A 27,044-nucleotide genomic window follows, 5' to 3' on the forward strand; every position below is an offset into this window, starting at 1 on the left:
CCTCAGTCGCAGCTGCATCCTCCACTTTTAGGGTCTCACGCACCGATACAACCAGTGCATCCACCAGCGCTTTTTCTTGCGCGGTGGTGGAGGGAGAGGTGTCATCCTCACTTTTAGAGGAGACAGGGCGTGAGGTAGCAGACCTGGCAGGGAGACCCATGTCTGCGGTGGGTGAATCAGATTCAGAATCTGACACTTCAGTTGAGGAAGGGGTGGGGGGGGGGGCGTTTTTTGGCATTTCGCCTCTTAAAGGCCACCTCCACGCGGGACACAAAAGATTCCAGGACCCCTGACAGTGCATCTATGGATGGCTGGGATCCGGAGGCCCTGCGGCCTCCAAGAAGGGGTTAGGTGGGGAACTGTATTCCATTAAGTCTATGTCACACCAGGAGAACCCCGCAGAAAAAAAGCACTGTTTAGGAACATCCCACCACGCTATAGCGCCCCAAAGAGGTTAGACACAAGGCACTGAAGACCCCCAGTAGAGAGAGAGAGACCCCCCCAGACTCACCACCTGCACCAGAGATGCACCAGGAGGGCCCAGGATGTCTGCACAGCACGTGTCTACAGCAATCTGCGATCAGAAGGAAATCTGAGTGTCAGCACTTGGGTATGAGGAGGGGCTTCACTGCCAAAAAAACGCCTCTAGGGATTCCAAAAACATGGCCGCCATTGATTTTCAATGGGAATCCACCGCAAAATGGCCGCCGGGCTACACAAACATGACCGCCGATCTTATTAGCACATGGGCGACAATAAAATTGCGGCCCCGCGCAGCTTGCGGAGCTTCTGGGGGCTCCAGAGGGGGTTCCCCAGCCCCCTCGCAGGGATCGACAGGATGGGGGGCACTGGTAGTGAAAGTGGAGTTCCCCTCCAGCACGATAGATCGTCGGGTCGCCAGCGGCGCACCCCTCCAGGCCCCCTCCAACCCCCAGGGGTAGCTTCAAGTGCCCCATAAAGTGAGGGGAGGGGGGACAGGTAAGGGGGGTGCGTGACAGGACAGAGGGGAACCCGGGGGTCTGAACGTCCTAAGGAGGGGCCCGCGTCTACCCCAAAAACCACCAGAGGGAGAGGGGGGAACAATTACTCACCATACCTGGAACAGGTGGGCGTCATCTCCTGACAGAACCCCTCTCCACCGAAGTGGGGGGCTGCTGACCAATAAGAACGCTGCGACGCGGGCCTAGACTCAGTCGTATGCGACCTGGCGAGACGTTTAACTCGCAGGACCAGTCCCCGTTCGGTGGGACTATGTTGCGCCCGACCTAGCACGGAGCTGGGGTCTGTGCGTGCTCGCTGCCCAACTGGGGTGACCACTGGATCTATATATCCAGCCCGTCGCCCAGTCTGGCTTAGTTGATTGTAGATCTCACAGGAAAAAAATCCAGATTAAATAAAAAAAAACTAACTAAAAAAAACCTTTTTGCCAGGACCAGAGATTACAGCAAGGAACTAAGTCTTTACTCCTGACTAGGCAGAAAAAATCTGACATCCTATAGCAGAGAGAGGGAGTATACCTCCTGGCCCTGTACCAGCCAACCTTCCACAGCCCCTGTGTCAGCCACCCACCTACCACAGGGTGGCAGCCAGCAAGCCACCCACCACAGGGTGCCAGCCACCCACCACATTGTACCAGCCAGTCAGCCATCCACCACAGGGTGCCAACAAGCCAGCCATTAAGCATTAAACAAAAATTAACATGTTCAGTACCAGATTTGTGTAAAAAATTGTCTTTATTTTTAAAAACTTTAAATGTACAAAATATCGGCCCATATCGATACGTTGTGACCAAAATATCAGTATCGGCCCTGAAAAATCCATATCGGTCTATCCCTAGTGAAGATGCTGGATGTGGAGGTCCTGGGCTGGTGTGGTTACACATGGTCTGGGGTTGTGAGGCCGGTTGGATGTACTGCCAAATTCTCTGAAACGCCATTTGGAGACAACTTATGGTAGAGAAATGAACATTAAATTCACAGGCAACAGCTCTGGTGGACATTCCTGCAGTCAGCATGCCAATTGCACGCTCCCTCAGAGCTTGTGACATCTGTGGCATTGTGCTGTGCGATAAAACTGTACATTTTAGAGTGGCCTTTATTGTGGCCACCCTAAGGCACACCTGTGTAATAATCATGCTGTCTAATCAGCATCTTGATATGCCACACCTGTGAGGTGGATGGATTACCTCGGCAAAGGAGAAGTGCTCACTGAGGCCCCTTTCACACAAGCGGACTATTCAGATCCACCTGTCAGTTTTTCAGGCAGATCTGAACGGTCCCCCCATGCATCTCTATGGGGCATCGGATATCAGCAGAGACATGTCCGCTGACATCCGATCCGATTCGTCAAATCTGGAGGGATGGAAAGCCTATTTTCCATCCGTCCAGCGGATCAGATGAGAACGGACAGGCAGTCCGTTCCCATCAGATTCCCCCATAGAGAACAGCGGGACCTGACAGCTCCGTCCCTGCACACAGTGCGGAGACAGAGCTGCCATCTGCCTGCTCAGCGGGGGATCAGTGGATCGTTCCCATGCTGATATAAACAGAGTCCGCCGACTCCCTTGTGTGAAAGGGGCCTAACACAGACAGATTTGTGAATAATATTTGAGAGAAATATGCCTTTTGTGTACATAAAAAAAAGTCTTTTGAGTTCAGCTCATGAAAAACGGGGGCAAAAACAAGTGTTGCCTTTACAATTTTGTTCAGTGTATGTAGAGCATGGGCCTGCCACATTGGATAGATTTGATATATTATATAATTTTAGTAAATCTAAAGGAGATTGCAGTCAGATTGTATAGTGTATGGCTACCGTAAAGCCTCGTACACACATTTAGATTATCGGACGAATATTCATCCATTTTTTTGTTGCATGCTAGTCTCATATTAAAAGTAAAGAGGTTACTTTCATACAAAAATTCTCATATGACAGAATTCAGCTTTAGAAGTGATGTCATGTGTTGAATTGTTTTGTATGTGTTCTTTAGTTTCCAAGCATGCGTAGTCTTGATCTTCCTTTTTTTTTTTTTTTTTTCGGCCTGTACTAATTAGACCAAAATTGGACGCTATGTTCACATATGATAAAAATTTTATAACCTGCACATTCAGTTTTGTGGTAATCGGAGGTCAAAAGCACCATACTAATGATGACCTTAAAGTGGAGTTCCGCCTCCGCCTCCAAAAATTAAAAGTCAGCAGCTACACATACTGTAGCTGCTGACTTTTAATATTAGGACTCTTACCTGTCCTGGAGTCCAGTGATGTCGGCACCGCAGGGGTGCTGCTGCCGCCATTGCTGATAAGGGAACCCGGCAGTGAAGGCTTGCGGCTTCATAGGTGGGTCCCTACTGCGCATGTGCGAAGCGTGCTGCGCATTCCTACTGGCTCGTATTCTGGGGGACGGCGCCACATCCCGGAAGTGGAGAAGGGTACCTGTCAAAAACAGGTACCCGTTCCCCCCTTAAAGGTGCCAAATGTGGCACTGGAGGGGGGAGGAAACAAAAGAGTGGAAGTTCCACTTTTGGGTGGAACTCCGCTTTAACTCTACCAAGTGACGTCAGCCCCAGAACTATGCAGACACCACATCAGATGAGAGATCAGTTTCCAGTTGCTCTAATATTCTCTGGGGACTCTGGCTGAGAATGGCTGCTGCTGCATAGGGACGAATAGTGAGGCATATATAGTTCACTACATACGTGACTTATCGGCTGTAACTGCATACAACATGCATTTCATTATGGACAGCTTATGTAAGGCTCCTTCATTCACTTGGTAACATATGTCCTATGTACAAATACTGGAAGAGCCAGGCTGCACGGCTGCTAGCAGCATATAACTCCAGTGCTATGAGAACAAGTGACAGACATGTGCCTATATCTCAATCCAGCCACATTACCAACCCGACTCTTATCCCGTTCTACACTTACCTCCAACCATCACACTGCACTTCACGCCTGCGTTCTCTTCACACACGCCTCTTCCTGCCCATTGGCAGAGCAGCATCACAAGTTGCTTATGGGAAATGTAGTTGAAGGGTGAGGTGACGCGCAAGGCTAAGCAATAGCGCCCCAGGCGGACTGCGAACTACAAGTCCCGACTCTACCATCTTGATCATGGAATAGACGGAATACACACATTTCAGTAGTAATCTTTTTTTGTCTATTTTTCTCCCGAGTTTTTGAACGAAACGTTCTTTCTGGTTGTTTTCCAACCCGGCTTATACTTTTTCACTACCACTGGTCTTTTTTATTACACACTTTGTTAACCGCTTGTCTACTTTGCATTTTTACCCCCTTTCTGCCTAAGCCAATTTTTAGCTTTCGGCGCTGTCGCATTTTAAATAACAATTGCACGCTCATGCAACACTGTACCCAAACTAAATTGTTTTCACACACAGAGCTTTCTTTTGGTGGTATTTAAAGCGGAGTTCCGATCCGCTTGCTTTTCGTCACCTGAAAAATAAATGGATAGTTACGATTTTTTTTTTTGTTTACTTACCTTGTTATTGAAGAAAAATATACTCACCTTTCTTCCACTTCATCCCTCTGCGGGTCATCACTTCCTTTTTGCATTGATTCCTGGGAGCTGAACGTCATCGCTCCCAGGAATCAATGCGCCTGCACCGTCCCCGCTCGTCACTTCCGGTTTGGCGCCTCATTCCCTGCTAAACAGCTTCTGGGCATGCCAGAATTCTCCACAGCATGCCCAGAAGCTGTGGAGGGATGCCGCGCCTGCACTGGAAGTGACGATAGGGGCCGGTGCAGGCGCATTCTGGGAGAAGAGGACACGGAAGAGGACGCAGAAGAGGACGCGCTGGCTTCAGCTGCCCACATCCGAGATGGCAGCGCTGGAGAAGAAATTTTCAAGGCAAGTATTTCTTCTAAAAGGTAAGTGCGACCCGGGACAGTACAGAGGCTATCCATTGTGGAATGTACTAGCCCTGACTGTCCCGGGGGTATTTTTAGTGAAAAAACGTTTTCGTGGTCGGAACTCCCCTTTAATCTCCACTGGGTTTTTTTTTTTATTGTTTGCTAAATAAATGAAAAAAGACAAACATTTTGAGGAAAAAAAGCATTTTCTTAGTCTCTGTTATAAAATTTTGCAAACAGGTAATTCTTCTCCTTCATTGATGTGTGCTGATGAGGCTGCACTAAGGGGCACTGATGAGTTGACACTGATGAGCACTGATAGGCTGCCCTGGTGGGTACTGATGAGGAGGCACTGATGAGGCGGCACTAATGGACACTAACAGGCAGCACTGAAAGGAGACACTGATTGACAGCACTGATGGGCACTAATAGCCTGCACTGATGAGTTGGCACTGGTGGGCACTAATTAGGCAGCACTGGTTTGTGGCACTGATAGGCAGCACTGATGGGCACTAATAATTTCCGTTGGAAATTGTGAAGAATCATTTGATATGCTTCCCAAATTCCACAAGCTATGTGCCAAAAAGAGACATCAGAATCGTCGCTGTTGTCACTTTCGGTACCGGATGACGAATTTTCTCACGAATCGCTATCGCTCAGTTCTTCAAGTAACTCCGTTTCACTGTCGCCGTTTTCCAGTTTGTCTAAAAGTGATTTTGCGCAAAAAAAAAATGCTTTTTGGACGCCATGGTTGTTCAAATTTTTCCAGACACAAAGCACTGGAAAAGCACAGGCAGGGCACTGGAAAAGTATCCAGGTACAATCCTGTGGTGAAATGGCATGATACAGTGTGACCTGTTAGGATCACAGCTTTGTATCATGTCATTTGTGTTTTTACACTTTTGAATTTGCCGCCGGTTCCTCTCCCCTGCGTCGAAACATTCGCAGGGAAGAGAACCGGAAGGCAATTGCTGGCAATCGGCAGTGCACAGAGCGGGAAGAGAGTGCGAGGACGCTGGGGAGGATGCCAGGGGATCGCAGGGAAGGTGAGTAACATTGTGGGGTAATCCCGAGTGGGGCTTGGGGTTACCGCTTTTGGTACTGAAAATTAACCCCAAGCCACACTCGGGAATACCGCCAGGGAGGGTAATAAACCTTCCAGTTTTACCAACAGGGCTTCCCTATTATTGCTTCATTGTCTTTTTGGTGGTGGCTCTCCTATCTACTGTATGAGGGCCTAGGCATCTCATTCCATATATTAACAACATCTTGAGAAGGAGTGGAGAGAGGACAGGAGCTGGATGCACAGTCGTTTTCCCACAGCTGATTACCCCCTTTGATTTTTCTACATGCTCCAAACTTATGGAGGTCTTGTAAGCAGCCTCTGCAGGACACTTTTGGTATTGTGTGCCATCATCTCACATGAATATTGGGGACGGGATCTCATCTTTATGTTTGGACTTTAGGCATACATGTGCCTCTATTTTAGCGCTGCATTTGGACTTTCTTTCTATTTATTTGTTATCAACAGATTTATGCTGGCTGCTGTGTGAGGGATTTTTTATTTGTATTTTACTTTCATTTCTAGCGTGGATATTTCTCATTGTATTAACTAATAGGCAGCACTGAAAGGCAGCACTGATGGGCACTGTTGGGGCTGAACTGATAATCCGGAAACTGATGAATTAGTGCCCTGATTATCACAGAAGCTGTCCCCTTTCACACTAGTTGGTTACCGGGTCTCTCCTCCCCTCATGCTGTGACAGTGTGAGGAAATCAATGCCAATAACTGGCAACTGTGTTTACATCATGATCAGCTGTGATTAGACAGCTGATCATGTAGTAAAGAAATGCTGTGATTGGCTCTTTAACCCGATCTGTGATCAGCTGTGTCCGAAGGACACAGCGACCACAGAGCATACTGGGCGCACGCTACAGCGGGCACGGTTATGGGAGGACGTCATATGACGCCCTTTCAAGACTGGACAACCACAGTGTAGCCGTCATTTGGCTATAGTGAGGTCGGCAGGTGGTTAAAAAATCGGGCTTGAAATATCACAGTGAACCTGCGCCCTTTTTTCTAACCACTTGAAGACCAGGCCTTTTCTGGCACTTTTTGTTTACAAGTTTAAATCAGAATTTGTTACTAAAAAATTACTTATATCCCCCAAACATTATACTTTCTTTTTTTTAGCAGAGACCCTAGGGAATAAAATGTCAATCGTTACAATTTTTTTATGCCACTTGATATTTGTGCAGCGGTTTTGCAAATGCAATTTCTTTTTGGAAAAAAAAACACTTTCATTATTTAAAAAAAAAAAAACATATTTACTCCATTTTTTTGTATGTAGCACCCTTCTAGGTAGGTGCTAGAAGAGAGAATACAGTTTTGGGATTATTTCTGCTTACCAGAGAGATTGCCAGGTAAAGCCCCGTACACACATACCGATCGGCCGATTGTAGGCTTGTTAGTATGATGCTTCCGACAGCCGACAGCGCATTTTCGGCGTCGTGCAAGCATTAAAATTTTTGTTGGCCAACACCAGAACGGCCGATTGTTCGCCAGTCAGTACAGATTTCGGCCGACAGACAGCAGATTTGCAAGACTGGGCATGCTCAGAAAAGATAAAAGACAAGGAAAGTTAACCATCACATGACATCACTTCTGCAGTCGGCGGTTGTTGGCCGACAAAATTCGTGTGCAGTCTTTTGCACTTTTCAACAGACAAGACAGCCCTCGGACAAAAGACGGCCGATCGTTCAGCCGACGATCGGTACGTGTGTACGGGGCTTATGTTTATATTATTCTCTGCCTACCAGAGAGCAGGATCTGCTAGTGAGGTCTGCTTATGGTGCTCAGGTGCAGCTCAGTTTGTCTGAAGTGTTAGGGAGGCATATTGGACAGTGGGAGGAAACCTGACACATGAGTGCACAGGCATTTAGTACAGCCCTGGTGATTGGCAGGGGAAAGTGCCTTGGTGCATGGTGGGATACTGTATAATTGCCAAGAGCACATGTGCTCGGGGACTTTCAGATGGAGATCGGGGTCCCAGAGGGGAGCGGCTGCCCCTCCTCTGTAGAAGCTTCCATGCGGCCTCAGGTGATCGACAGATGTCATGCAGAGCTGACTGGAAGGGAGACGCTGCAGAGGATCTGATTCTGCCTACAGTGAGTACAGATCTGTGTCATGGGGTCTGTTTTGGGAAGGCCACCCCTTCTGTTGGAAGAGTCAGTGGACGGTAGGGATGGGCCGAACACCCTCCTTTTCGGTTTGCACCAGAACATCTAGACCAGGAAAAATGTTCTAGCGAACATTATGCTGAATCGCAAAACATGGCCTGGTCAGGAAGGAGGGGGGGGGGGGGGGTTAAATCTTTCAGAGGTCAAGTGGTTAAAGTGGTTGTAACCCTAAAAAAAACAGGAATGCTGGAAAGCACAGGGCTCGTGCTATGTATTTTTTCCCTTCCTATCTTGTAAGATAACTGGTTGATCCTGCCAGTTCTTGTGTCCCACTGTCTGTGCTGACCACTATCACTATCCTATCAAATACTTACCGTAATTTTCCTTTCCTGATGGACTCCATGGCAGCATACGTATGGGTTAATCCTGCCTCCACTCCTCCACTATAGGACCCCCCCTCCCATAAATCTTTGCTTTAAGCCAGAGGCCACGTTTCATAACTAGCCTACTTATGACTCTGGGAGCGAACTCCTGCTGCATAAGGAAAGGAAAATTATGGTAAATATTTCATAGGAAATTTTCAGTTTTCCTGACAGACTCCATGGCAGCATACGTATGGGAAAAAACTAGCCATACACACCCGGGTGAGCAATTGCAGAACCAAAGAAAAGGGTATAATTGACACTGTCAACCGACAGGATTTGTAAACCAAAAATTAACATAAGATAAAGAGGCCGGCTCTACACAATAATGAGCCATGAATGTATCGATTGTGGGACCACAAGGCCGCCCTACAGATAACATTGGGAACCAGATTCTGCAAAGCAGCCCAGGATGTGGGCACACTCCTGGTCGAGTGAGCGGTCACCATCCCCAAAGGAGCCAAGCCCTCGGTTCTATGAGCCTGTCGGGTGGCCAAGACAATCAATGCCACAATTTTCCTTGATGAGGCACGTTTCCCTTTGTCCTTTCTAGCAAAAAGAATGAACAGGCATTCTGAAGCCTGAAGGAAGCTCTAGCTTGAAGATATAACTTCACAATATCCGAGAGATTCCTACAACCAAAGGGAGGTACTGCTGAGAGTCAAACTCAGTATTCCCCGTTTACTAGACATGAGCTTTAACCAACTAAGCCACAGGGTGACCTCTCCCACGACGTAAGTTAGTACTCCAAAGGTTGGCAGAACAATTTCTTGGTTCCCATGTGTAGCACCCTCCTAGGTAGGTGCTAGTGAGAGAGTATAGTTTTGAGCTCTGTCTGCTTACCAGAGGGGCTGCAGGTAAATCCATATTGCTTTCTGCCTACCAGAGAGCAGGATCTGTTAGTGAGGTCTGCTCTTTGTGCTCAGCGTGCGATTCATTCAGTCTAGAGAGTGTTTCACACTGGTTCAATAGGGAGGCATGTTGGACAGTGGGAGGAAACCTGACGAATGGGTGCATAGGCTTTTGATACAGTCCTGGTGATTGGCAGATGGCAGGTCGCCTCAGTGCATTCTGGGATACTGTATAAAAGCCAGGAGCACATGTGCTGCGGGGTCTTTGGCTGGAGAGCATTCTTCTGTAGAAGTGCTATGCAATCACAAGAAGTCATCTTGAGGGCCAGAGGAGTGGAGAGGAGCTGAACCAAGAGGTCCTGGAGAGCTAAATGAGAGGGGAGACACTGGAGACCCTGGAACTACAGTACCGTGAGTACATGGACTTGTGTCAAGGGGCCTGACCTGACGGGGGCCATCCCTGCTAGTAGGACAGTCAGTGGATGGATGTCAGCCGAAGAAGAGAGAAAGGATACTAGGGAGAGTGTCCTGACGATAACTAGTTCTTCACTAAGTCATCTTAAGGATATGAGGCTTAATCCACATTCAACCAAAGTGGAAAGTCAACAGCCTGGCTGTTCCAAATCTATAGTAAAGCAGAAAAGATAGGAGTCCTCAACCACTGTGAATAGTATCCCACTATTTCCTTCTCCTATCCCCCATTTTACAATAAAACACAGAAAAAACAAATACCCCTGGACTGATTATTGGAGGGTGAGCCAACGAGAATTAAGGAATTGTATTTGCTTATGGCCGTGTGCTGGTAACCAGGGGGAACCCACAGAGTGAATATCAAGCAGTCCTTACGGGGGCAGTGCTACACATGAAAGACTGATGTACCATTGGGAATTGAGTCAAGCATAGATAAAAGCACTGCTCGAACTGGGAGAACATTAAGAAAAGTGCTCCATGACCAGTAAATCAATCTCTGAGGCTTTTTATGCTGACGTGATAGCCAGGAAAAAGTCGAACATGACAGAGAGGCCTTTAATGGAGACATCCCTAGATCTCTCCGCTCCAATTCCCGAGAGGGAGTTGAGAACAAGAGGAAGATTCTATTTGGAAAACCTCCGCTTACTCTAAGGTCTGGACCTAGTTTACCCCCTTGAAGAATTGTTGGACAGGAAAAGATGCCTAGACCTAGAAACACCTGTGAAGGCCGATAAAGTTGACACTCTGAAGGAGCTGATCCATAGAGCCAGATGTAAATCTAAATCCGACTGGAGGAAGCCCAGAGTATTTAGAACTTCTAGATCAGTACATGATCTGTCAGCAGCAGACATGTATTGCACAGACTTTCCAAACTTACAGATTCTCCCGTAAACTTTGTTTGTGTTCACTCTCCTAGCATTTAAGAAAGAGAGAGGACTCTGGGTGAGCAGCCGAGGACCTCCAATCTCAAGAACCAGACCATCAGACGTAACTGTGCTGGACATGGATGTGGAAATTCACACAGTGACAGAAGGTCTGGCCTGATGAGGGGCACTGGGTTCTGGTAGCTGAACAGTGCTAGCAAGGGGAACCATGGCCTAATTGGCCAATAAGGCATCACTGCCACTACCTCCACAACTTCGTTCAGGGTTTTCGTAGAAACCTTAGGATGACCAGGACTTGAAGAAAGGCACAGGACCCGCTGCATTTTCAATGATTTGTCAGGCCATCTGTGCTTGAAAAACCTCTAAATGTAGAGACCATTCCTTATTGCCCAACTGGACTCTGGAAAGAAAGTCTGTTAGACTATTCTGGACTCCAGGGAAATAAGCCTCTAAAATGTAGACTCGATTCTTCTGAGCCCAAGACATAATTGGCTCCGCTTCCTGTAATAGAGAACAGTGAAGAAAAACAAAACACACACAACTGCTGCCATGGAATATGCAAAATAAAAATATACATCACCGAATACGGCATCCCCCAAGACCATGCCTGGATCCAGAAGACGCTGCTGCACGGGCCCAGGGCGTTTATGGCCATCTGCTAATAGCAAGGCTCTTAGGCCATATTGCCGATTTGCCTGCTAATAACCAAGCTTAAGCTCTTCATGGCACCGCATCCAATCGCCCTTCTCCACCTCGCTAATAGCTGGGGATTGCTGAAGACTCCACATGGCACAGAATCAATCGCCCTTCTCCACCCCGCTAATAGCTGTGGACTGCTGGAGACTCCACATGGCACCGAATCCATCGCCCTTCTCCATCCAGCTAATAGCTTGGGGCCTGGTGGAGACTCCACATGTCTTCCGGGGCACAGCTTGCCGAACAACTAGGCCTCGATCATGGACACTTCGTCCAAGGTAAGACTTTAACCATTCTGGTCCTTAGGAGGAGGACAAAAAAGGATTGCGGCCTCTGGCTCAGAGCAATGATTTCTAGGAGTGGGGTTCTATTGGGGAGGAGTGGAGGTGGGGTTAACCCATATGTATGCCGCCATGGAGTCTGTCAGGAAATGTCATGCCCTGATAAGGGTCTGGTATAGATTGTTTTTGGGGGGGACCCCGCGCCAGTTTTTTTTTTAAATTGGTCTGGAGTTCCTCTTAAAATCAACCCAAAGGGCCTGGTAAAGATTTTGGGGGGGACCCCACACCATTTTTTTTATCTTTTTATTCTGTCATAGGGTTTACCTAACCATTTAAAACAGGGCACTGTCACCCCTTTCCTGCCCAGATCAACTTTCAGCTCTCGGTGCTCATTGGCATCTATGGGAAATATTGGTTAGCTTGACATGGCACTGCTCCCAAACCGTAAGTGACAGCGACACCAAACTTGGGAAGCACTGAGAGGGGACCTAGGACTACAACATATTCATATATTTTAAAAAGTGAGGTATGCCTGTACACTACACTGACTGCACTAACCTGAATGAACTCATTATCCACGAACTACCTGCCTAATCTCTACTGTCACACACTATACACGGCTGTCGTGTAAGCAGCAGCCTTACAATGGCCTTTGGTGTTTACCTTTGGCCTTTACAGTACATTGTGCTGTGATTGGCCAAAGCATACAGGTCAGGTGCATGCTTTGGCCAATCATCAGCAATCAATGCACTGCAACAGCGCAGTGCATTATGGAGCGCTCATTTGTGGGCGAACTTCCTGCTGAGAGCCCCCTATTTGTTTTTGTGTTCAGTGAACACAAGAACAGCTGATGTTCGAGTCAAACGTACACACAGCCCATCCCTAGTGGACAGGTGTCAGTCAAGGGGATGCTAGAGAGTGTCCTGAAGATAATGTTGTTGCATCAAGTCTGCTGCTAGAGAGAGCAAGAAGACTTAATTCTTCCATACAAGTGGCAGTATGGTTAAATCAGTGTGACTGCTTCCACAAATAACCTGGTGAAGCCAATTGATTTTGATTTTGTATACTGTATAACATTATTGTTGTTTAATGAATACAATTATAACTTTTTAACAGAATTAGATATTCACTCTTTGAGCCTTTAAAGTCCCATTTCTCTTTATGGGTGAACCCCAACTTCTCTACTCTTAGTAAATCCTCCCATATTTTAAGAAAGCAGAGACTCGTTCACATTAGAATGCAATAAAAAACACACAGATGATGCCATCACATTCATCCCATTTGCATGCATTCTTGTATACATTGCAACACATTTTGTTCATGCTTTAAAATGTTTTATGAAAGAAACACTTAAAGTGTTTTGTAAAGGGTTAGCATGGCTAGAGAAGGGTTAAGTGCAAGTGGCATTCTGGGTAGGGGGGACCACAGAGCCCTGTTGGGGTAGTGTTGTGGGTATAGGTGGCCAACAGGGTTGAGGGTCAGAATAGACATTGGGCCTGGTCCATCCTGTGGTAAGGATGGCCAGATACAAGGGGTGTTGTGGATATGATTAGCCAACTGGAGCTGGTCGAATGGTTAAGGGTGGACAGTGGGTGATGGGGGAGGGGGTCAAGTACAAGTGGTGTTCTGGGTAAGGGCGGACAAAAGTCACTAGTGCTGTGGTTAAGAGTGGCCACAGCAGGGATGGTTTTGTGGGTTAGGGAATTTTTTATTTTACTTTTCACTACTTATGTTATTTATTATATCGCTAGATTGGCCTCTCACCTCCAAACAGGACCCAGACGGGCCAGCAAAAGCATGTACTGAGGATATCAGACTCCTGGAAAGACACTCCAGCCTCTCACCTCCGGAGGTCTCAAGACACGGGACATGCGATGGAAAATATAGTGCTCTCCGTTTCAACAATCAGGCTTTATTGAGGAAAATAGAAGTTTACTCACATGTACAGGGCACTTCACCGTGCCTGCTGTTATGGCAATAGTAATAGCGTGTGTCAATCGAGAGGTGTTCGTCGTCAGTCACGCAAGTTCCGCCCCCCTATACGCGTTACGACGAGCGTATGGCTCCAACGTCTTCCTCGGTAGGGGTGGCTTGTGCGTGCCAAGCCTCTCTTTAAATAAGTATGCCTAGACGACGTCTTTTGATGACGAAACGTTGGCGACTCCAGACGTAACGTCCACACGCCCCCTTACGGAGCCGGCTGCTTACACATTGTTTCACGCTGCTTTGGATATCTGCGGGACGCCACTATTCGATCCAGGAACAGCCTATTTTATGTGCCTGTTTTATACCTTCTCATTGTGAGTAGTTTTTTTAATAAATTGAATTATATGTGTTACGGGATTACGCTATGGGCCTCTATTTTTTCCATATATCCATATATGTATGACGGAGTTATTAAGAAGTGCCTGAGCTTGACATCCGCTGATGACATTGGTATAACATCTTGCTGGGAGAGGCTGTCTCATTCAATTGAGTAGCCACGGAGTTCTGGTAAGCTGCTAGCGATACTCGTGCACAGAGGTGTCCCCATCTTTCACTTTTCCCTGGTGTCACCGAAAGGATTGCTCTTCTCAACACCCTGCATGTGGATTCATTTTTCATTTGCACTATTGTTTGGGACTTTATCCATTATTTTGGACACTAACCCCCTTTTTGTTTCTTGTTGTTTTTTCCACTTGTTACACAATATTTAGAATCTTTTATTTATTTTAGCGCTGCACTTTTGGAATAATTATGCGAGTACATTTGCAGTCATTTTTGATGCTAAAAATGTTGATTTATGTAAACACAATTTATTGGTAGCTCTCTCTACATTGCAGGGTGGCGATAGATATCCCTGATGTAGATATTTTCTAAATGCGTTGGAGGTCCCCTTCAGTGTCAAAACTGTTTTTTAATCACATGTGGTTTACGGTATTATATGGTATTGGGTATCATCACCGTTTAAAACAATTTTTGTGCTATAATATATGATTAAATTGATGGTTTATGTTGAATATATAAATATGTTGAAGCCTCATGGAGGTTTCTTTTCTTTTAAACTGTGAACAATAATACAATTTAATTTTTTTTACATTAAATATAGTAGATGTGGTTGCCGTATAAAAGTTCTACAAAAGAGGAATTTCAAATTATTAAGAAAAGGTGTTCTGGTGACCTGTGCTTAAGAGTGGCCACAGAGCAAATAGGGTAGTGCTGTGGTAAGGATGACAAGCCAAAGGGTGAGGCTTTGTGTAAGGGTGGTACCAGAGCAACGGCAGATGGGGCTGGTGTTGTTTGTGGGTAAGGCAGCAAGCTGGAGGTGATAGTGTAGGCAACGGTGGTCGGGGGGGGGGGGGGGGGAGATATCGTATTCCCTTCTACTGGACCTTGCTTTGTCTGCTTTGTTGGTACTGGACCCTGCCTGCTACCTATCCATGCTGCTGCCTCAGTATGTATTACCCTGGCTCACCTTGACTACGTCTCTATCCGTGGCAATCACCTGCTACCCAGCGATCAGCACCTGTGCTTCTTTAGGCCTTGTACCTCTGTCACCACATGCAGGGGTGCCAGAAACGCAAGTTGAAACTAATTAGTGCAATAGTGGAGCAAAAAAAAAAGGAAAAACTACAATGTAGGTTACATTTTGTGAGTAGAGAAGGGAGACCAAAAAGGACGGCAAAGAATTAGGGAAAACAGAGAATGGAACGAGGAGTGCTCTAAAGAGAAACATACAGGAACAGGGTGCAAAGAAATAGAGGTTAAAAGGAGAGAGCATAACTCCCTCCTATGGAGAGGTGGTATGCTTTGAACCGGAATTTGGAGTTGATGAACTTGCATTTTTTAAGAATTTTTTTCTCTTCTAACGTAGAATTGGTTTTCGTAGATAGAATAAATCTCCCCCTACAAATGAGTGTGATGAACAGGATGATACATTTACTTTGAGAATTTTGGAGAAGCTTTTGGAGGAGGGTCAGGTAGATGATGAGGACCTTATGGATGAGGAAAATGAGACGGGACATTAAAAATGGGAATGGGCATTTTTTGTGGATAAAAAAGTAGTAGGAGTATATAAAAGTTGCTGAGTACATTATACCTTTAGTTATAAACTACCTTAGGTACATAAAAACAGAGAGGGTCTATAACTAGATCATTGCAAGGCTGTGTGGCATGTTTAACAGCTAAGGAAGCCTCCCAGATTCAAACTCTCCTTCTTGCATTTGTGAAAGCATCACCTTACTGTCTGCAACACCAGCTAAGCTGGTGTGAGAGATCAAAAACAGGGTGTTATGCCTCATACACACGCAACGATTATCGGCCGACCGATCGGCCGTCTTTTGTCCAGTGTTGTTGTGTTGGTTGAAATGTGCTCTAGACTGCACACAGATTTTCTCGGCCAACAAAAACCAACTTCAGAAGTGATGTCATGTGCTGGTTTACTTTCCGTGTGTTTTTTCTTCTCTGAGCATGCCCAGTCTTGCTCATCTGATTTTTGTCTGCCGAAATCTGTACTGACTGACGGAAAATCGGCCGTTCTGTTGAGGGCCAACAAAAATTTTATAGCATGCACACAAGATTTTGTTCGGCCGAAAAGTCGCAGTCGGTTGTCGGAAGCATCATACTAACAAGCCGATAATCGGCCGATCGGACAGTGGCCGAAAATTCACGGCCAACAATCGTTTGCATGTGTACGAGGCATTAGGATGCATACCAGAGCTAGCCCAGAACAACAGTTGGCTTTGATCCTATTTACATTTAGCTCTTAGGAGACCTTACTAGCCCTTGGAGGCACAAACAGGTCGAAGAGAGACAGGAGCAAAAATGGCTAAATAATATTCTAAAACATAGAAAGTTAAGATTACAGCTTGTGCTAGAAAGCTTAGGACAGATCCTGGATTCAAACACACAACCTGGTGTTTGAAAATGTGCCAACTTGTTGTGCGACTGAAAGAACTGATATCTGCAAAATGCATGTTAGCATACACATTAGGCATGCTCAGTCCTCAGGCTCAAATCCAACTGTTGGTTTATTAGCTGAATAATACATATGATAACACACTGCTTTTGGAGAGAGCTTGAGCTAGCAAGCTCAGTGGTACAGTGGGTTTAGGCATGTGTCTGTAAGCAGCCTGTCCTGTTTTTGAATCCTGAAACTGGTGTAAGGTGTTTGGATGGGGAGTTCTCCATTTTTACAATGTATGTATTGTCTTTCAAAAGAAAAAAAAAAAAAAGAGACTAACTTCAACTCTAAGGCTTCATGTGCACGGGACGTTTTAAAAAGTCCCTTGAATGCTGGAATTTAAAGGACGTTTAAAACGTCCGTTGTGTCGCGTTTGCACCCGCGTTTAGCGGGCGTTTGCGTTTAGAACCGTTTCTAGATGTCAAAAAATCATTCCCCTTTAAAATGTAAAAACGCGAGCGCTAAACGCGGGTCATCGCGTTTTTGCGTTTGAAACGCCGGGAAACACACGTTCGAACGCAAATAATTGCTTTCCAAAAAACGTCACTGAACTCAACTGCCTGTAAATGACTGTAAAGGACCCTATGTACATGGACAGATAAGATAACATGGAGGTGGATTCAGGGGCTTCTGAAAAAAACGCCCAACTGCTCCTGAACGGCCGTTTACAAGTTGCAGTGTACATAGACCCTAACTCTTTGCATGGCTCAAAAAGCTGGTGAGATATCTTAGAGCTTGGCAGGTGTACTAGCACTTGAGAAATGAAACCCAGTTCTAGGCCTGTACCCTTCCCCTTATGCCTGCTAACACCCTGACTTTTGCATTGGTCACTCACCAACTCAGCTGGTGGAGCACCATGTGAGGTGACAGCCTAACAAGCACCAGGTTGTGAGCTTGAATCCAGGTGGCTGCCAAAAACCTTAATATGTAAAGAGGCTTTCAGGCCTAAAATATACAACGTGTAGAGAACCTTACCAGAGGGGTTGGCCTATTATAGGTGTTGGAGTGAGTGGGTGGGTGAGGATGTGAATATATATGCCTGTTGGGGTGGTCCTGTGGCAAAAGGGCTATAATACACAAGTGGTGTGTGGGAATAGGTGACCAACTAGGTGGTCCTGTGAGTATAGGGCCAAGGAAGAATGTCAAGTAGGTAAGGGTGACCTGTGGGTTAGCATGGTTACTGAAGGGGCAAGTGACCTTCTAGGTAAGGGTGGCCACAGAGCTGTGTTGAGGGTCAGGGTAACCATCAGGCTGGTCCATACTGCAGTAAGGATACCCAGACAATGCTTTTTCCCATGCAGCTAGTGCACATGTACCAGCACACAGACAACCTCAGGCTAACATCCAGCGTGCACTGACAAACATTGGAGCTAAGCTGCCTATTTAAAGGAGATCCTGCTGGGTGTAGCTGACCCGGCTCGCTCCCAACCTTGCTCAGCGGATTCTGAATACCAACCTCGGCTTGCCTTTGACTACGCTCTGCCTGCTTTCCTGGTACTGGACCTTGCCCTGCCTGCTTCCCTGGTACTGACCCTGGCCTGCTACTGAACTTCGCTCTGTTTACTTCCTTGGTACTGACTTGATAGACAGGCAACAGTAACTCAACCATTTGTTACAACCAAGGTATGCAGAATACCATCTCTGAATGCACAACCCATCAAACCTTGAAGCAGATGGGCTACAGCAGCAGAAGACCACATCGGGTGCTACTTCTGTCAACTAAGAACAGGAAACTGAGGCTGCAATTTGCACAGGCTCACCAAAATTGGACAATAGAAGATTGGAAAAACCTTGCCTGGTCTGAGGAGTCTCGATTTCAGCTGTGACATTCAGATGGTAAGAATTTGGCGTAAACAACATGAAAGCATGGATCCATCTCCTGCCTTATAGCAACAGTTCAGGCTGCTGGTGGTGGAATGATATGCAGGATATTTTCTTGGCACACTTTGGGCCCCTTAGTACCAACTGAGCATTGTTTAAATGCCACGGCCTACCTGAGTATTGTTGCTGACCATGTCCATCCCTTTATGACTACAGTGTACCCATCTTCTGATGGCTCCTTCCAGTAGGATAATGCACCATGTCACAAAGCTCAAATCATCCTAAACTGGTTTCTTGAACATGACAATGAGGTCACTGTACTCCAGTGGCCTCCACAGTCACCAGATCTCAATCCAATAGAGCACCTTTGGGATTTGGTGGAACAGAAGATTTGCATTGTGGATGTGCAGCCGACAAATCTGCAGCAACTGCATGATGCCATCATGTCAAACTGGACCAAAATCTCTGAGGAATGTTTCCAACACCTTATTGAGTCTACGGGACAAAGACTCATGGCAGTTGTGAAAGCAAAAGGGGGTCCAGCCCAGTACTAGCATGGTGTACCTAATAAAGTGGCCGGTGAGTGTATGTACAGTTAGGCAAAAATGTATTTAGTCAGCCACCAATTGTGCAAGTTCTCCCACTTAAAAAGATGATCATAGGTATACTTCAACTATGAGAGAATAAAAATCCAGAAAATCACATTGTCTGATTTTTAAAGAATTTGAAAATTATGGTGGAAAAATAAATATTTGATCAATAACAAAAGTTAATCTCAATACTTTGTTATATACCCTTTGTTGGCAATGACAGAGGTCAAAAGTTTTCACACACTGTTGCTGGTATTTTGGCCCATTCCTCCATGCTGATCTCATCTAGAGCAGTGATGTTTTGGGGCTGTCGCAGGGCAACACGGACTTTCAACTCCCTCCAAAGGTTTTTTATGGGTTTGAGATCTGGAGACTGGCTAGGCCACTCCAGGACCTTGAAATGCTTCTTACGAAGCCACTCCTTCATTGCCTGGGTGGTGTGTTTAGGATCATTGTCAAGCTGAAAGACCCAGCCACGTTTCATCTTCAATGCCCTTGCTGATGGAAGGAGGTTTTCACTCAAAATCTCATGATACATGGCCCCATTCATTCTTTCCTTTGCACGGATCCTGGTTCCTTTGCAGAAAAACAGCCCCAAAGCATGATTTTTCCACCCCCATGCTTCACAGTAGGTATGGTGTTCTTTGGATGAAACTCAGCATTCTTTCTCCTCCAAACACGACCAGTTGAGTTTTTACCAAAAAGTTTTACTTTGGTTTCATCTGACCATATGACTTTCTCCCAATCCTCTTCTGGGTCATCCAAATGCTCTCTAGCAAACTTCAGACAGGCCTGGACATGTACTGGCTTAAAGTGGAGTTCCACCCTAATTTTATACTTACCTCCATCTTCTCGCTCCAGGTCACCTGAAAAAGAAATGGATAATCGCATTTTTTTTTTTTTTTTTTTTTACTTACCTCGTAGCGAAGAAAATATACTTACCTTACTTCCTTCTTCCTCGGCCGCGGCCCGTCGTCACTTCCTGGCTCTGCAATGATTCCTGGGAGCTGAACGTCATAGCTCCCAGGAATCATTGCGCCTGCACCGGCCCCGACGTCAGTTCCGGGGCGCGCGTGTCATCCCCTTCTAAACAGCTTCTGGGCATGCCCAGAAGCTGTGAAGGGATGACGCGCGCGCACCGAAAGTGACGGCGGGGCCGGTGCAGTGCATCGAGGGACCGAAGAAGGCGGAAGAGGATGCCGAAGAGGATCTCGCTGGCTTCAAGCTGCCCACATCTGAGATGGCAGCGCTGGACAAGACGTTTTCAAGGTAAGTATTTGTCCTAACAGGTAAGTGCAACCCGGGACAGATCAGAGGCTAGCCATTGTGGAATGCACTAGCCCTGACTGTCCCGGGGGTATTTTTAAAAAAAAATAAATTCCAGGGTGGAACTCCGCTTTAAGCAGGGGGACACGTCTGGCACTGCAGGATTTGAGTAGTGTTTGAGCGGCGTAGTGTGTTACTGATGGTAGCCTTTGTTACTTTGGTCCCAGCTATCTGCAGGTCATTCATTAGGTCCCCCCGTGTGGTTCTGGGATTTTTGCTCACCATTCTTGTGATCATTTTGACCTCACGGGGTGAGATCTTGCGTGGAGCCCCAGATCAAGGGAGATTATCAGTGGTCTTGTATGTCTTCCATTTTTTAATAATTGCTCCAAAGTTGATTTCTTCACACCAAGCTGCTTGCCTATTGCAGATTCAGTCTTCCCAGCCTGGTGCAGGTCTACAATTTTGTTTCTGGTGTCCTTCAACAGCTCTTTGGTCTTGGCCATAGTGGAGTTTGGAGTGTGACTGTTTGAGGTTGTGGACAGGTGTCTTTTATACTGCTAACAAGTTCAAACAGGTGCCATTAATTTGGGTAACAAGTGGAGGACAGAGGAGCCTCTTAAAGAAGAAGTTACAGGTCTGTGACAGCCAGAAATCTTGCTTGTTTTTAGGTGACCAAATACTTATTTTACCTGAGGAATTTACCAATTAATTCATTAGAAATCCTACAATGTGATTTCCTGGATTCTTTCCCCCCATTCTGTCTCTCATAGTTGAAGTGTGCCTATGATAAAAATTACAGGCCTCTCTCATCTTTTTAATTGGGAGAACTTGCACAATTGGTGGCTGACTAAATACTTTTTTGCCCAACTGTAAGAGTATCCAGTCTTTTAATAAATGCAATTGACTATTTTAACTACACCACAAAGCGTTTCTCTTCCCTTTTTTGATTAACATGCCTTTGAGAATTGATCCTTGTCTTGGTGGAGTGACCTTCAACTTGGAAAGTGTGTCTGTGGTATTGTATTCAGCAAGTACAAGCGCCTGGAGATCATGGTGATCGGTTGTATGGAGCGCTTACGATCAGGTGGTCAACATCTGGTGGTAAAAGGCTGTGTGTGTTTGTTGAAGGTGGAAGGAGCTTTCTTGACATCACTCTACTTCAGGTGGTTTCATCTTTGTATTTGTGGATGTGGACACTTCCTACGGACTTTTTGGTATATTGGTCTTTTGCATATACCTGCAATTACACTTTAAAGTGATAGTACACTCTGTTTTACCACTTATACCTACAGGTAAGCCTATAATAAAGGCTTACCTGTAGGTACTGTGAATATCTACTAAACTTGCACTGTCTGATGTCACTGACGGCATACCCTGCAAGAGCCCGTACCATAAACATGCTCATGTGCAGAATTGACGTCATCGCGCCCCCGGCCACTCGTGTAGCAGGAGGACTCGAACCTGGAAGGAAGACCGGGTGAAGATGGAAAGCTCACTCAGCAGTGACAGCATGGCGCTGGTAGGCTTCATTTTTAGGTAAGTTTGTCATAATGTGCTAGTATGTGATGCATACTAGTACATTTTGTCATTGCTTTGCAGGGGAATTTTTTCTTCATCTTCAACTGTGGTTTACTCCGGCTTTAAATTACTAAATGATGACATTTGCTGTAAATGGGATTACTAGAAAGTTCAGTTGGTAATTGCAAAAAATAAAATTGCATATAATGGTATAGCATGTAACAAAATTCTTCAGGAAAACTTCTTTATTACCACATAATATTACAACATATTAAAACTGAATTGTAAATTACAGGTTATTTAATACAATCTGTCAAGGTAAGAATAAATAATCTCTTATTTACACATGTACACAAGAAGCAAGTAAATACAGCAATAAGACAATATTCTGTTGCATTTTACATTTCAAGAGAAGTATAACTAAGCATTTAGCTGGATATTAGGTATGATCCACATGTAAACATTGGCTTTACAAGATTTAAACAATATCTAAACACAAAACAAAATGTAATATATTGCAGTTTACCAGTAATAATTCTTTGTTGGGATTTTTATTTTTACATGGTGATCCTGCCAGTGACAAACTTCCCATCATAGGGCAACAACACCCACTCAGTGTCCTGTGTTTATGGAGCAGCAGCATTTGACACTGCTGTTCTAATTTTGACTACAAACGCCACTCACTCTAATCATCTCCACTACATGGAGGATTGTAGTTCATAGCAGAAAGCAAATAAGATTGTTTGAGCTATCGTTTCAGTGCACAGGGAGTTACAAAGACACAAGATTTCTTGCAGGATTAATGGATATTTTCTCTACTTGCAGAAAATATACTAATCCGGAAAAAAAGAAAATGAATGCAGCCCCCACATCTAAGGACTAGTAAGCTACAATATATTACATTTGTTTTTAGGTTAAGAGTTTCAAGTTCTTTGTAGAAATGTTGATCAGTTATATATGATTTTGGGCACTTATTTTACTACATATACTTTATACAACATGATTACTTTGGGTTCTTTGCTTCTTTAAAAGAAAATAATATTTCAGGTTAAAAATAAAGCTATGAAATCTCCAGAAAACTGTTATGTCAATTATGAAAAGTACAACATAAATAATTGAATTAGATCTAAAAAAAATGAGGAAAAATTGACAACTATTTCATTATTTTGCTCTTTTGCCAAAAATGTGGTACCTCATACTTACTTTTTATTTCCAGCAGTATAGGTGCGAAGTCTGTTTCATTCCATTGTAAGGTTTAATAGTCTATCATTAGTGAAACTGTATACATTGAAATGTAAAACAGAGCCGTGTCCCCTCTGCTCTCTTCATTCCTCTGCTCTGGTTTCATGTCCTAGATTACAGGATTTTGAAAACACACGTTCATAGAACAGCAAATAAGCACAAGACGAGAGAACTTCCTGTATATTTGCTCTGCGCACTGTGTCATCTGAAATCCACAACCACTGCTGGCTGGAATGCTTTTGGCTCTTGGCTGCAGAAGGGGATCGTCGATAAGTAACAAAATGTCCTGAATGCATGTCACCATGATGAACAATGACTGCCATCAGACGAAAGAGATGTGAGGAAGAACTGCAATGAGAATAAGGAATATTAAAAAATCAGTTTTCTGGGTTATTGTGAATAAAAGCTATAGTAACAAATCATTTAAACATGTGTTGTTTACTCATATGAGACTTTTTAAATGGTGACAAATCATACACCTTAAAGCGGAGTTCCGGGCACAAAAAAGATTTTTTTTTTGCGCCCCTCCGCTAGGTATGCCTCACCTGAAAAGGAATTGGATAGTTATTTTTTTTTTTTTTGTTTACTCACCTTTTTATTGAAGAGCGTAAATACTCACCTATGACAGCTTCCTCCTCCAGCGCCGAGGCTCACCCCGTCACTTCCTGCCTCGCGATGATTCCTGGGAGCTAAACGTCATAGCTCCCAGGAATCAATGCGCCGCACCGGCCCCGCTCGTCATTTCCGGGCGATGCCGCATTCCCCTGCTAAACAGCTTCTGGGCATGCCCAGAAGCTGTTTAGGAATGCGGCGCCGCACCGGAAGTGACGAGAGGGGCCGGTGCAGTGCATTCTGGGACACGAAGACGCGGAAGAAGACAGAGAAGAGGACCGCGCCGGCTTCAGCTGCCCACAACCGAGATGGAAACGCTGTGGAAGAAAATTTCTAAGTAAGTATTTCTTCTTACAGGTAAGTGCGAACCGGGACAGATCAGAGGCTAGCCATTGTGGAATGTGCTAGCCCTGACTGTCTCGGGGGTATGTTCAGAAAAAAATCGTTTCTCTGCCCGGAACTCCGCTTTAACTCATTTCCTTGAAACCCTGTAAATGCCCCTTGCTGAAACATTTAGATATACTTAACTCAACTTATGTCCTATGTCAGAACTAAACTCCTGTTCCTAGATGGCTCTCCAACTCTGACCTTTATGTATCCTGCCAATCTAGGTCCTGGACGAAAGGACAGGTTTCTATACAGTATATAACCTATTTACTGACCTAATTTGTAAACTACCGTACATAAAATTGTGGAAACAATCTCAAAATTACTTTCAACCTCAGTGGCAGGATACTGCCAGAAATTTATTTTATATAAGATTTCTGTCAACACAACCCTGATTGAATCTAATTAAAAAAATGTTCTTCCTCTGGTACTTTGTGCCGACTGGGATCAATCAGACAATGCAGTCAACAGAGCACTAAGCACCATGTCTGGTGGCAATGTCCCAAAATAACCAGATTTTTTGATAAAAACTTTTACTCGTCTGGTCAGTAACAGGCACCAATATATCTAGATCCCCGAAGTCTGCTAATGCCCGAGGATCCCTGGTCCTGAAGACGAATCCGTCCAGTTTTGCATTGAACCTGGATGCCAGAAGGTCCACCATTGATCAAACTCCCTAAACACCTCCAGGTGAAGAGTCCACTCCCCTGGAGATAATTGCTCATGACTGAGGAAATCCACCCACCAATTTTCTACTCCTGGAATGTGCCCCCCACACAGAATGGGAACAGGAAGCTCAAGAAGACAAGATGAGATCCACTTCCCCCTAGGCAGCTCGACTTCTTGTGCCTCCTTGATGATTTATGTATGCCACAGCCATTGCGTTGTCAGACTGAACCCTCACAGGGTCAACCAATCATCAACCAATGCAGAACCAATGCAGAAAAGCAAGTCAAATTGCCCAGAGTGCCCCAATATCGATGGGCAACAACCTACCCCGTGGAGACCAAGTTCTTTGCACCGCAAGGCGATCCAGAACTCTCCCCTAAACCTGTAAAGCTGGTGTCAGCACCTTACAAGAGAGGAGGAAAAAGGGCTTTCCCATCTTCATAAGCTGGGAAGACATCCACCAGTTTAGAGACAAAAAAGTGCTGGGGTGTAAGGATATTGGAGAGTCTAATAACTGCTTCCTCCTTTTCCACGCCATCAGAACATCTCCTCAACCAGTTTCCCAAGACAAAGGCAACTCATGGGACTTCTTTAGCATCCTGTGAGAATCCCCCTGATTCCACAGAGCAAGGCATTTGTCCGGAGGGGGAATCACTCCCGCCTGGGCAGTATACAAGATTAGGCCCAGATATTCTAACTTTTGAGCCAGCAGCAAGGAATGCGCATGTAGGGAAACCTTACAAGGAATGTTGGCAGCAGCACCCCATTGAAAAATCAGCAGGGGTACCGACATTGCGGGATTCGTGGACAAGTATTTATAGCTGTTGACTTTTAAATTTTTGGAGCTCCACTTTAAAGATGATGATCCTCCACCTCAAATTGTAGAAACATCTGGTGAAGAGGAAAGTTCGGGACATGTAGGTAGGCATCCTTTATGTCCACCGATGCCAGGAAATACCCAGGCTAAAGAGAGGCCACCACAGAATGCACAAATTCTATCTGGAACTTTTGCACCTGCAGAAACCTGTTAACATGCTTGAGGTCCATGATAGCACAAACATCTTTGTTTGGTTTTGGGAGTGTAATGAGATTTGAATAGAGTCCGCAAGACTTTTTGTCCTCTTAAAATGGAACAATCACTCCCTAAGAAGATCAACAAGAGCTTATAAAACAGCAAATCTTTTTTGTGGATTCAAAGAAACATTTGAAATCATGAAGGGAGAAAGCTCTGAAATTTAAGCTAAACACCCTGTCATGGTGAGTCCAGTCCACATACAAGAAATCCTTGAGGTGAGGATGTATAGAGAATGACTAAGGATACTGTGGCAGCTCCAATGATCCCAAGGAGAGAACAACTTCGCCCCACAGCAGGCACCAAAGTCTCCTGGGCATCACTTCAGCACCACCAGTACAGCATGGCCTAGGATATTAATACAGCAGGATCAGAAAAATAAACATAAGCAGAGGAAAAAAATACACCCACTGATGCTGACTCCCACTAACACTGTACTTCACTTATGAGCCCTGGGTCACAAATCAACCCCAACCACTCAAAACAAAAGAAGGGGGAGTTGCCCCAGAGGCATTCACTAGTCCAGCAGAAGGATACCCCCTCCATGGAAGGGTGTCCAAACTTCATTCACCACGGTGGGCTTCGCCCAGGGGACCTTCAGGGACTCGATGCCCCAGCTAGGATGCCCTGGACTGTATAGCACCCTACTAGAAAACACCCTGGCAATAGATCATTGTGTAGGGTTCTATAAACGTAGAGTCCAGTGCAAAATAGCAACATTACAGGCCATTCCGTGTCAAGTCCATTCTTCGTCCTGTGTCAGATCCGGGTACCATTCTTCTGAGAGATTATAGCTGTAGGAATGTATCAGGATAGAACCAGTTTCCTGATCCCTTTTGGAACCATTGAGAATCTGGTAAATTCTGGTAATAATAAAATAAATAAATAAATGGTCACCTGCACGTGGACCATAATCCTGTTCGTAAGGATTACTAAAGCTGCTTTGTGTCCCATGATGTATGATAAAGAAAAACATATCTCTTGAGGATAACAAAATAACTAACCAACTGCCCAAAGCTTATGGAAGCATTCATTGCTTTTCTTTTCTGGAAATGCAAACTGCCTTGATGAATGCTACCTTTCGGATTTAAACACTTTCACAGTCACTGATCTTTGAGATCTCTGTTCACTAGGACACTTATTCTGGGTCAGGTAATGTGGCCAGCAGGTCATTATTACATTAAGTGAGCTAATTATTTAAAGGATAGGTTCACCACATAAATGCACATTTTTTTGCAGGTAAAATAAATTTGCATTATTTTTTTTTTTT

At 45.2% G+C, this 27,044-nt stretch overlaps 1 protein-coding gene and 1 pseudogene across 2 annotated transcripts in view; both read right to left on the reverse strand.

Moving 5' to 3' along the window:
- Positions 1-15,815: 15,815 nt before the first annotated feature.
- LOC309545046 lies at positions 15,816-21,697 on the reverse strand (annotated as a pseudogene). Its single transcript has 4 exons — positions 21,648-21,697; positions 20,403-20,831; positions 19,733-19,812; positions 15,816-15,894 (listed from the first exon to the last, which is right to left on the reverse strand). The product of its transcript is annotated as an uncharacterized misc_RNA (transcript).
- Positions 21,698-22,720: 1,023 nt separating this feature from the next.
- The window catches only part of USP30 (ubiquitin specific peptidase 30), a 39,704-nt gene continuing 35,380 nt past the window's right edge, over positions 22,721-27,044 (reverse strand). Inside the window, exon 13 of the mRNA XM_082263827.1 lies at positions 22,721-23,382. Coding sequence (XP_082119953.1) covers positions 23,118-23,382 — 265 coding nt within the window. The 3' untranslated portion in view covers positions 22,721-23,117. The remainder of the gene's footprint in view (positions 23,383-27,044) is intronic.

Source organism: Pelophylax lessonae (assembly GCF_965119305.1).
Source record: "Pelophylax lessonae genome assembly, chromosome: 1".
Lineage (NCBI taxonomy): Eukaryota > Metazoa > Chordata > Amphibia > Anura > Ranidae > Pelophylax > Pelophylax lessonae.